Source organism: Piliocolobus tephrosceles, chromosome 11 (genome assembly GCF_002776525.5).
Source record: "Piliocolobus tephrosceles isolate RC106 chromosome 11, ASM277652v3, whole genome shotgun sequence".
Taxonomy (NCBI): domain Eukaryota; kingdom Metazoa; phylum Chordata; class Mammalia; order Primates; family Cercopithecidae; genus Piliocolobus; species Piliocolobus tephrosceles.
This window is the reverse complement of record NC_045444.1, coordinates 12,382,948-12,394,337: the sequence shown is the minus strand read 5'-3', so window position 1 is coordinate 12,394,337 and position 11,390 is coordinate 12,382,948. Positions and strand designations below refer to the sequence as shown.

The 11,390-nt window shown below is 56.2% G+C and overlaps 1 protein-coding gene across 5 annotated transcripts; it reads left to right on the top strand.

The window, feature by feature from the left end:
• Window positions 1-864: 864 nt before the first annotated feature.
• On the top strand, window positions 865-10,390 carry AMER3 (APC membrane recruitment protein 3). Of its 5 annotated transcripts, none has more exons than XM_023194739.1 (3): window positions 1,061-1,102; window positions 3,934-3,938; window positions 7,363-9,981. In XM_023194739.1, exon 3 carries the CDS (start codon window positions 7,374-7,376, stop codon window positions 9,957-9,959), a length of 2,586 nt encoding a protein of 861 aa, XP_023050507.1. In that variant the 5' UTR covers window positions 1,061-1,102; window positions 3,934-3,938; window positions 7,363-7,373; the 3' UTR covers window positions 9,960-9,981. The 5 variants fall into 5 exon arrangements, with proteins under 5 accessions (XP_023050502.1, XP_023050507.1, XP_023050505.1 ...); XM_023194738.1 differs by lacking the exon at window positions 1,061-1,102 and adding an exon at window positions 1,720-1,793 and having other exon boundaries at window positions 7,363-9,959; XM_023194734.1 differs by lacking the exon at window positions 3,934-3,938 and having other exon boundaries at window positions 865-1,102; window positions 7,355-10,390.
• Window positions 10,391-11,390: the final 1,000 nt, after the last annotated feature.

Below are 11,390 nucleotides of genomic sequence, written 5' to 3'. Positions count from 1 at the left end.
TCATGAGGTCAAGAGTTCGAGACCAGCCTGGCCAAGATGGTGAAACCCCGTCTCTACTGGAAAAAAAAAAAAAAATTAGCCGGGCGTGGTGGTGCACGCCTGTAGTCCCAGCTACTTGGGAGGCTGAGGCAGGAGAATCACTTGAACTCAGGAGGCAGAGGTTGTGGTGAGCTGAGATTGTGCCATTGCACTCCTGCCTGGATGACAAGCGCGAAACTCCATCTAAAAAAAAACAAACAAAACATGATTTTATAAGAAACATAAAAAGATCCTTAAATGCAAAAGGGGAGAGCGTAATGAGGAAGGCTAATGCTTACTAATTTTAACAAGAGGAGGACTGTGGGATCTGAGGAAGTCCTACCCCTGACTTTGGGTGTACGCGGCAAGGAGGCAGAAACCGCCTTGTGTCCTACCTAAGAGAAAGACAGGGAACTCCCACAGCCAGGATCTGCCAAAAAAAAAAAGGTCAGGACTACCAACAACATGGGCGAGGGGGCCTCTGGGGTCACCTTGTTAGTCGCTGCATAGAAAGAGGGCTCGAATCTATAAAACGCAAGAAGGTAGGTCACCCAAGGGTGGGGAAGGTCCTGGCTGGAGGATGAAGGGGCCTCTTGCCTCTGGGGCGAGACGATGTCAAGGGGAATGACAAACCAAACCAATCCAAAGCCAGGGGACTCTGTGTCCTGGGTTCTCGGACAAGGTGACTGGGAGGGAGCCCACCAAGCTCAGGGAAAGGCCTGGCCTCCGTCATCCAGCTGCCCTCTGCCCTCCCTTCCACCTCAGCCTCAGCGTGGACGCGGGACTCCTGCGTCCTCTCGTGCTGCTCCGCCTGGGCACACCACGGCCGCAAAACCTCCTGCTGGCATCAGCCCCTCCCCAGCACCGGCTGTGCGCTCCCGCCCCGCCCCCCGCACACACCCCCGCCCCACACTCCCGGCGCTGCTGCCTGAGCCTTCCTGGAGTTACTTAATCCACCCCAGCCCCAGGCACTGAACCGCGCGTGCAGACCCTCGTCCTCAGTTCTGCGGAGAGAGGGTCTCCACAGCATTTCTGCTCCTCCCCCAAGACTGCGGCAGGGCACAGCACCAGCAGAGCCCACACAGTGAGTACCTGTAGGGCAAGTGCCTCTTTCATTCTCATTAATAATAGAGTCAGGTCCCTTCTCCACGGGAAGACCCTGCCTTGCAGCCCGAGCCTGGCCTGCCCCTTCTTGCAGGCCCGCTCCGAATCCTGGGTAGGACTCGTGACGAGGCTCCGGGTGGCCGAGCCCTTCCGCGAGCGGTGCGGCTGGCTGGGCTGGCGCTCAGGGCTGAGGGGGAGGGGCTCCCACACCTGTGCGCTCCCGGGAGCGGGGACAGCGGCGGGGGCGCCCTGCGCACGGGGGCGAGGGGAGACGACTGCGCCTGAGGGAGGCACAGCCGCAGCCGGTTGGGAGGCAGAGACACCGAGAAACAGAGACCGGGCGATACGCACAGACAAAGCCGGCCCGATCGCGGCCCGAGCGGCGGAGCACTGAGGCTGCAGCCTGGCGGAGCAGCCCCCACCACCCCTGCGCGCCAGCGCCGACGCCCTCCCCGGCCCGCCCCTCCCGCCGGCCTCCGGCGGCTTAACCCTCGCCTGCCCGACCCCGCGGGGCCGCTGGAGCCGCGGTGGGTGGGTGCCGGCGCCGGGCCTCCCCTTCCAGGCCTTGGCGCGCGGCGCCGGGAGCTGACCGTGGTGCTGAGCGCGGCTCGCGCTCCACGTGGTGCCCGATCCTGTCGCGGCCGCGCCTGCTGCACCGCCGGCCCCCAGCGGTAAGTCGCCAAGGCCCCGAGAGGCTGCGTCGGTCCTGCCCCGCGGATGTGGACCCTGGGGGGAGGGCGAGGATTGGGGAATTTGGTGCGTTCTCTGGCGCGATGGACGGGCTGAGTGCGGGAAGCAGGGTCGACACCCTCCACCTGGTGGTGCCCGGCGCAGTCAGGGGCCTGGGGGCGGTGACCCTTTTAGGTGTGTGCTAGGGAAACGGAGAGACCCTCCGCCCGCTGATGCAGGAGCTGGGGAGAGCCACTATGGCTGTGAGGCCCATCTCCTTGCCCCTGGGCAGTCCAGAGGCGCCCTCCGAGGACGTGGGCCAGGACCTTCCCTCCCCAGAAGGCCCTTTGTCTCCCCAACGTGGGGGTTGGGTGGCTTGGTGGTGCTCTCACAGCAGATTCTATTTCTGCTTTATTCTCCATTCCCACCCTCCACCCCCCCTCCCCAGAGCACGGTCGCTTTCCCTCCCCACAGTGGCCCTCACTCCAGCCCTCCCATGACAAGGCAGACTACTACTGAGAACGCTATTGCCCCATAGCTCTGCCACCAGCCCAGTTTCCAGAGGTTCCTGGGCCTGCGCTTTTTTATCACCATACACGCCTTTGTATCGCACTGCTGCAACTTTCCTACATACCGGGGAAGGCATAGAAAATACCAAAACTATTAGCCAAACGTTTTATGTCTCAAGGCGTTTCTGTGGCATGTGTATTCCTCCAGGGTTTTTATTTTGCTCCATGAAATCAAACACCCAAACACTTTCATGTTAAGAAAGGAAAGAAAGGCACAGAATTACCTTCTCAAAGTAAAAAGGAAAAGCTGGGCAGCTAAGCCTGAGTTCGTCATGTAGAAAAGCAACCAGTATAATAACTTCATTTGCCCAATTTGCAATAAATTCATGTCTGTGTGTGCCGTGTAAAGCACTGTGATGGGAGGTGCACAGACACAGGAGTCTCTGCCACCACCTTCTCTCCCCTAAACCCTGCTTGGGCTCCTAACTTGCCTCCGTATCTCCACTGTCCATTTTCACCTGCATCTTTGAAAGTGAGAATTGGCCCCTGTTACTTGCCCTGGAAGGCTGGCTCACCGTGGCTTGCAGATAAAAGCACGGCCCTCACTGAGACCTCATGTCAGGCGTGGTGTGCGCAGCCCATCTCCAGGCCTCATCCCTCTGGCCTGCTGCTCTGGCCACTTGAGCTGCTTTCAGATCCTTAAATATTCTCCTTCTCTTGCGCCTTGGGGTTTTTCTGAAGGGTGTTCTGTCTGCCTGGAATATGCATCCAGTGTCTTTTACCTGGCTGTCCTCTTCTATCTTTTAGGGTTTGGTTTAAATATCACATCCCTGTAACAGAATTACTTAAGTAAATACATTGTGTGGTCTCTGTTCCCATGGAACTTGCAAGTTCATCTTAGAGATGAAAGACTCAGCCCAGGGCCCTGGTGTCTTAGAAAACGATGCACATAGGCCGGGAGTGGTGGCTTACACCTGTAATCCCAGCACTTTGGGAGGCCGAGGCAGGAGGATCATGAAGTCAGGAGATCAAGACCATCCTGGTCAACATGATGAAACCCCATCTCTACTAAAATTAAAAAACAATTAGATGGGCATGGTGGTATGCTCCTGTAGTCCCAGCTATTCAGGAGGCTGAAGCAGGGGAATTGCTTGAACCCAGAAGGCGGAGGTTGCAGTGAGCTGAGATCATGCCACTGCACTCGAACCTGGAGACAGAGCAAGACTTCATCTCAAAAATAAAAAAATAGGAATAAGTAATAAAAGAGAAAATGATGCACATAATAAAAAAATTAGCTGGGCGTGGTGGCACACGCCTGTAGTCCCTATTACTCGGGAGGCTAAGGCAGGAGAATCCCTTGAACCCGGGAGGCGGAGGTTGTAGTGAGCCAAGATCCGCCACTGCACTCCAGACTGGGCGACAGAGCAAGACTCTGTCTCAAAGAAAAAAAAAGAAAGAAATAAAGAAAAAGACAAACAAACTAAAATAAAATGATTCACATAAACTGTATCACAGAATTAAAATCTCAGAGTCTGCATCCTGTTTAGGGAACTTAGGTGTAAACATTTGACTTAAGATGTCTCAAATATAAAATAGTGCATTTAATTAAGTAATAGCTCACCGCCTGCTATAGCTGGAGTCCTGGAACTTAAAAGAATTTTCAAGCTCGTTGGGGAGTGAGACCAAGCACCAGAATGAATAGTTGGTGGTTGCTGAGCCCCGCAGACAAGAAGGCACCCAGAGGGCAGGGACAGGTCTGAGCCCTCCTTGGGGGAAGGATATGGCACTTGTGGGAGTGGACCTGTCATGTTTCTTGCTGGGGTCCCACTGACAGGTCTTTAGCCACAGGGTTACAAAACAGTGTGCATTTTTGCAACTGAGAACCTGAGCACATTTGGCCTCTGCCCTTAGGCAGTGACAAGGCCAGCATCTGGCTGTCCACATAAATCCCACTCTGCCCCAGAGAACTGTCACAGGAGTTGACTTCTCAGCCTGCCTCCAGCCAGGCAGTGGGCCCTCCAGCCACCCAGGGAATTCCCACCCCCATCATAGGTCACACATTTCCAAAGAGACAGGTTCCGATAAAATATTTTAATACGGATTTGGACTAGACCGAACACAGACTAGAGTTCATGGGATGCTCCAGTATTGCTGCGCCTCTGGTTCATCATTCTGTTTCCTGTGTTATTGTCCTGTCTCTATGCAAAGTGCTCAATGAACTCAGAAGATGGGCTTGGCATTGTTAGTGTCACTGAGTCTGGCCATCTATAGCAATGACAGTTATTTTAAAGGATCATTTTTCAAGTTCAGAGTGGAGTGAAATTTCCAACTGTTCATGATTTTAAATCAGTTGACTGTTATGAGAACTGAGAAACTGGTAGTTTTATTTATAGACATCTACATCAAATAAAACATTTTTGTTCTTGCAGTTGCAAAATTCTGCACACAGTGAAATAATCCTTGCTGTGCCTGGCTGAAGTTATTTCCAATAGAATGTCAATCAAGATTTTTTCCAAAACATAGAAAAGACTAAGGGAAATAGAGATCTCATCACGAATATTTCCAAAATTTCCTGCCATAGGAATTATTACCTTCAATTATAATTTTTCTAAATTTGTGTGAGCTACCCTTCTTGCTTTTAATCTTCACTTTCATTGTGTTTTATAATATTTTTCATGAAAACATATTTATTATTCTACTTTTAGATTTCCCACAAAAGAGTCTGAGCTGTTGGTTTATAGACTGTCAGGTTCAGCATCAGATAGACCTGAGTTCAGATCCCAGCTGTGTCACTTAACACCTGTGTGACGTGGGTCAGTTCATTGACTTCTCTGAATCTGAATTTATCCTTTGTAAAATGGGGGTTACAATCGTTTGCCCCTCATATGGTCATGGGCCAAGCTGTCCATCTGGTTAGGTGGGTGGAACCAAGACTCCAGCCAGGGTCATCTGAGCCACAGCTTGAAGAGTAAGCCCTGTGCTGTGTGCGGCAAAGCCCGGCAGAGCTGGGGGAGGCCTTATCACTGCTGCAAAGGATTGTGCAGAGTGGAAAGTCTGCAGGTGCAGGGTGGGTAGGGCTTAGGCATGCACCATCTGGCACGAGGCCGAAAAGCCAGTGTGGCTGCTCAGGGCACTCTCCCTCTGCCCAGGGTGCCACCAGCAACAGCTGAACTGCAGCCAGAGCCCAGCCCAGGTTCTGTGGCTCTCCTGGCATGGTGCCTGCTTCTTCTCATCCTCCAACCAAAAGTCTGAGGTGCTCCTCCGAGGGGAGGAAGCACTTCCCTCAGGTGGGAGCAGGTGGAGGCTGGTCGGCTTGACCCTGCCAGCCCCTGCCAGCCCCTGCAGGGCCAGCTCTTCCACCCCTTCCTATCTTCTTGGCCTCAACATGCCCACTGGGCTATGAGGCAGCCCCTCGCCCTCTGGGTCCTCATGAAGAAGCATTTCAGGGTCTCTGGCAGGTAGCTGCAAGGCTTGCTTGGGGTGGGGTAAGAAAGACACACAGGCTGATGGAGCCCCAGGTCATGTTCATGCCTGCTGCAGGCTTCCTCCCAGCCAGGAGCTGGGGGATCAGTGCAGGGCTGCCTCTGGGTAGTCCTTATGGAGAGGCGAAGGAGCCAGCCACAGTTTCTCCCTGGCCAGGACTGACTGTCAGGCCACTCATTACCAAGACAGGTGGAGACTCTGGCAGACAGGGGTGTTTTGGGTGAAAGGAGCAGCTGAGTCCAGGGCCATGAGGACATGGTGAGGGGAACAGAGGGGAGGGGCTCAGTCTGCCCTCCCTTCCTGGGTACTGAAGGTCTCCACAACACACCCCAAGGCAGCATGTTTGAAACTAAACCCTAGCTCTTCTTTCACCTTGGCTCAACTCCCTCCTCCTCCCCTCATTGCCCTCCTCCAGCTGTCCCGTGCTGTTCCTGCCTGCTTCTCTCTCCCTGCTGTCGCTGAACCCTGGTGTTCTTCCCTTTGGAAGACCCTACTACGTTACCCCTGCAGCCTCCATCTGCCTTGCTTCCCATCCTCAGGCCTCTGGCAAGTACTGTCTGCTCATAACTCATTTTTTCTGTCCTCCACTCAGAGGTCAGATGCGTGGCCCTAGACCGCCAACTTCATTAAAGTCCCTGCTTCCACCCACCCCTCAGAAGATGGCTGTAGCTCCCCACTGATTTCAGGGTAAGGCCGGATGCCCTAGCTGGGCTGGGACAGTCAGTTGGCAAGCACTGCTGCCACCTGTCCACCTCCATGCCCAGGGCGGATCCCAAGACCTTTTCCCATTGAACTGAGACCGGGCATCAGAAACCTTCTCTGGATGGCACTGCAGGCGTCAATATGCCTCAGTGATGTGTGCACAAAAGGTGGTGGCTGCCTACCCTTGCAGCCCTGCCTGCCCACCCTGTGTCCCATGCTCACCTCCCACCACGATGCTCTGGTTCCTCTCTGTCCATGCTCTGCATGCACCATGAGGTGCTGGGCTGGGTCTTGCCTGATGGCCTCTGTAGATGGAGTCTTGCCCACCCCGCCCCCATAGGCACACAATCCTGGAGTTTGCAGTATGCACGCCCCCACAGCCCCAGCTGAGGGCTAGCTGCCTTCAGCCCAGGAGGCAGGCAGGCGTGGGTGTCCCTTTAGCTGCCTGATGAAGGACGCAACTGCTCTAATTGGATCGTCCACCCGTCTACTCAGAAGGGCCGTGACACACACTCCTAAGGACAGGCTGCAGGTACAATAGGAGCTGTGTGTAGAATGCCGGGCAGTCTGCACAGAACACAGGAGTCTGAATGGGCCAAATGAGCTAAAAGGGGGATTGGGAGAGTCAAACACTCATGGGTGCAGCAATCATCAGGCCCCAGGCAGCTCTCATTTTGGCTCCTACTGTGTGCCATTGTCTACAAACGCAGGAGCAGTGAGTGGGCGTGGCGGGGCTGCTGCTATCTTGCTCCCCCACCTGCAAGGAGGCCCCTACAGAGAGCGAGCTGTGTGAGAGGGGTAGGCAGGGTCTTCCAGAGCCCAGGGTCCTCCCGTCTATGATTCTGAGTGCCTCCTGCTTTCCTCCACAGCCGCCCAGGCACTGGCAGCATGGAGCTGAAGAGAGGAAAGACCTTCATCAAGTCCAGCCTGCAGGTTTCCCATGAGAAACCCCCAGACCCAGCAGCCGTAGCTCCAGCCAGGGAGGGGGCAGGCCCCTGGTCAGTCCTGCCAGGAGGGCAGCAGAGGCCCCACAGTGAGAAGGGCCCCCAAGCCAGCCCCAGTGCCCAAGAATACGACAGATGCCCCAACAGAGGGGCACAGCCGGACCCCAAAGGGGGACCTGCAGCCCTCTGCGGAGCCACCTTCAAACCCGTGCGAAAGAGCAAGACTCACGACAGCGTGTCTGGAGCAGGCAGGGCCACAGCTGCCACAGGGCAGTTGGTGGGCAGTGCAAGCTTCCCGGGCTCCCCGGGCAGCCGGCGCATGATCGACTACCGCCACTTTGTGCCCCAGATGCCCTTCGTGCCGGCTGTGGCCAAGAGCATCCCGAGGAAGAGGATTTCCCTGAAAAGGCCCAAGAAGTGCTTTCGGAACCTATTCCACATTCGCAGAAACAAGACTGAGGACTTGGCCTCGCTGGCGGCTGAGGGGAAAAGTCTGCCCTCCCCAGGGGACCCATCAGACCCTGGGGGCCGGCAAAGCAAAGCCTTCTTCCCCCCGGGTGAGGGGCTGGGGCTGGACAGCCTGTGCCAGGACCTGTCGGACAGCGAGCTCCTGGCTGATGCATCCTTTGGTCTATGCAGGGCCCTGTGTGAGGACGTGGCCTCGCTCCAGAGCTTTGACTCGCTCACGGGTTGTGGGGAGGTCTTTGCAGATGAGAGCTCGGTGCCATCCCTGGAGCTGAATGAGGGCCCGGAGAGCCCAACCCAGGCAGCTGAGGGCCTGGAGAGCAAGGTTCCCAGGGGCCCCCTCCAAGGCAGTGTGGAGCAGCTGGCCTCTCCCGCCCAGAATGAAGCCTCCGACTTCACCAGGTTCTGGGACAGTGTGAATCGCTCAGTGCGGCAGCAGCAGCGTGCCCTGCTAGGCCCATGGCTTTCGGGCCCCCAGGGCACAGACAGGGACCAATCTCGGCTGGACACAGCTGGGCTCGCTGAGCTGCCCCTCTGTCCCTGCAGGGACCCTCGCAGCGGCTCCAAAGCCAGCTCCATCGACACAGGCACCCCCAAGAGCGAGCAGCCCGAATCCGTGTCCACGAGTGACGAGGGCTACTATGATTCCTTCTCGCCAGGACTTGAGGAGGACAAGAAGGAAGCTGAGAGCCCAGGCACTCCCGCCGTCACCTTCCCACGGGACAGCTACAGTGGGGACGCCCTCTATGAGCTCTTCCATGACCCCAGCGAGGGTCCTGTTGGCCCCAGCCCAGATGATGACCTGTGCGTGTCTGAGAGTCTGTCAGGGCCGGCCCTGGGGACGCCACTGTCCATGTGCAGCTTCCGAGTGGGGGCCGAGGAGAACTTGGCCCCAGCACCAGGCCCTGACCTGCTCAGCCAGGGCTTCCTACAGAGCTCCTGGAAGGGCAAGGAGTGCCTGCTGAAGCTGTGTGACACTGAGCTCGCCATCACCATGGGCATCGTCAGCTGGCTGCGCCGAGGCCCCACGCCCCGTGCCCCACCCACCCCTGGGCAGCCTGTAGCTCCATCTGGTCCCCAGGGAGCCCCCAGGGCACCCACAGAGAAGTTAGGGGGCAGGGATGGCCTGGCCTCAGATGCAGGCGGGGCAACGGTTTGCTCAGCACCCAGCAGGCAGGAGCTGTGGGCACACACGGGCACCACAGACCTGCTTACCGGAGAGAGCAAGGCCCTCGGGGTGGCCATACAGGGGACTGGCACACTGTCCAGGGATGCCTCTCAAGAGGAAGGGACACGAGGTCACTCTGATGACTTGTTCTCCTCTGTGGAGTCTGCAGCCACTTCGACAACAAATACTTCCAGTGAAAACAAGGCCCCAATCCCTTCTGCCTGGCCCTGCTCCCACAAGGAGCCTGGGCCACCAGGGGTCCTGGGGTGTTTCCATGGCCCCTGGAGGCCAGGTCACGGGGGTGGCACTCTAGATGCAGAGCCCATGCTGTCAGGCTGTGTGGCCCGTGCGGCAGCCCTGAAGATCAGCTCAAACGACCAGCCCCCGGCTGCATGGCCTCCAAGGCAAGACGTGGGCAGTGGGCTCTTTGGGCAGCGCCGGGCCAGGGGCCCTGACGTTCTGCAGCAGAAACAGTCCAGCAGCTCCCCCAGCATGACCACTGTCCATGGCCTACCCTCCTCGGCCAGCACACAGGACCAAAGGTGTCGAGATCATGTCCAGGACCTGAGCTGGCTCAGGGTGGAGCCCCCCAGGCTGGGTGTCCAGGCCTGGGCCCCTGTGGAGGACCCGCCCCTGCAGCTCAGCACAGCGGCTGTGGAGCAGGTGACATACAGCAGAAAGCTGGACTCTGAGCCCCCATCAGCCCCTGCTGCCCAGTGGAGTCCCCAGGGCCACCATCCAGAAAGCCTGGGCCTCACTTTGAACCGCCAGCGGGAAGGGGGGGTCTCTGCAAGTGCCCCAGAATGCCGTTGCAGCCTCCTGGCCCGTGAGGGCCTCCTCTGTGGCCAGCCAGAAGTGGGGGCCTCCAGGCCAGCCGTGGCGGAGCCCCATCTGTAGGACAGGCTCACACGCACTAGGAGCTGCATGTGTCTTCATGACCACTTTCAGGAGAGCCTAGGACTCAAGTCTCTATCTTTGGTCCCTGATGTGGGGACTGTGTTGGGGGGAGGGGGTGGCAGGACTCAGGCATGCAGAGGGCAGCATGTTCATGTGGAGGCATCCTTGCCTGAACCCACCAGCTCAGGCAGCCCACCGCCCCCACCACCAAAGAGCATGAAGCTGCGGCCACCTAGCTGCTCCTCATGCAGGGGCTGGAAAGAGGGGCTGGGGCTTGAAACTGATGGGAAGAAAGACCTGCACCTTGTACATGGGAAGCAGAGAGCCAGTGACTCTGCCCAGGGATTGTGTGGGAATCCCGAAAGACACAGTCCCAAATGCCATGGTCCCAAGTGTTGAGAATCCAAAATATTAAAATTACTCTAAAATCCAAAAATCACAATCCCAAAAGATCTAAATCCTGAAAATATAATTCTGGGAAATTTTTTAAAAGATATTTACAGGCCAGGTGCGGTGGCTCAAGCCTGTAATCCCAGCACTTTGGGAGGCCGAGGCGGGCGGATCACGAGGTCAGGAGATCAAGACCATCCTGGCTAACATGGTGAAACCCCGTCTCTACTAAAAAAATACAAAAATCTAGCCGGGCGAGGTGGCGGGTGCCTGTAGTCCCAGCTACTTGGGAGGCTGAGGCAGGAGAATGGCGGGAACTCGGGGGGCGGAGCTTGCAGTGAGCTGAGATCTGGCCACTGCACTCCAGCCTGGGTGACAGAGCGAGACTCCGTCTCAAAAAAAAAAAAAAAAAAAAAAAAGATATTTACATTTTAAAAGGATCTGAGAAACAGAAAAACAACAGAACACATCATCAGCCACTTTACACAATAAAATAGACAATAAGACATATTTTTGCAAGCAAACACTCAGGTATACTAATGACAGTTATACAGGTGTGAGTTATTAGCAGACAAACTATATTCATAAACAGGTCAAAATGGGAAATGCATACATGCACATCACTATGCTTGGTAACGTGAACCCGGCTTGATATCTGCAGTCACGTCATGACCAGCAACCCATCTTTTGATGAAGTCATTCTACGATGCATCACCACCACACACGCAGTTGCCCAAAGAGCGGAGATGGCAAGAACTTTCATCTCTCACAAACACAGATGTACAAAAATTACATCTCTTCATTCATGGAGGAAGTTTTGATGTTTTTATACACACGCACAACACTTACACACACAGTCAACCTGGGATGCCGGCAGGGTGGCTCAGGCCGAAAGCCTCAGGACCCAGGAGGCCACGGGTGTAAGTCCCAGAGTCCAAAGGCCAGCGAGCCTGGAGCTCTGATGTCAAGGCAGTGGAAGAAAAGGCTGTCCCGGCTCTGAGAGAGACCAGTTCGCCTTCTGTATTTGTTCCCTCTGGGCCT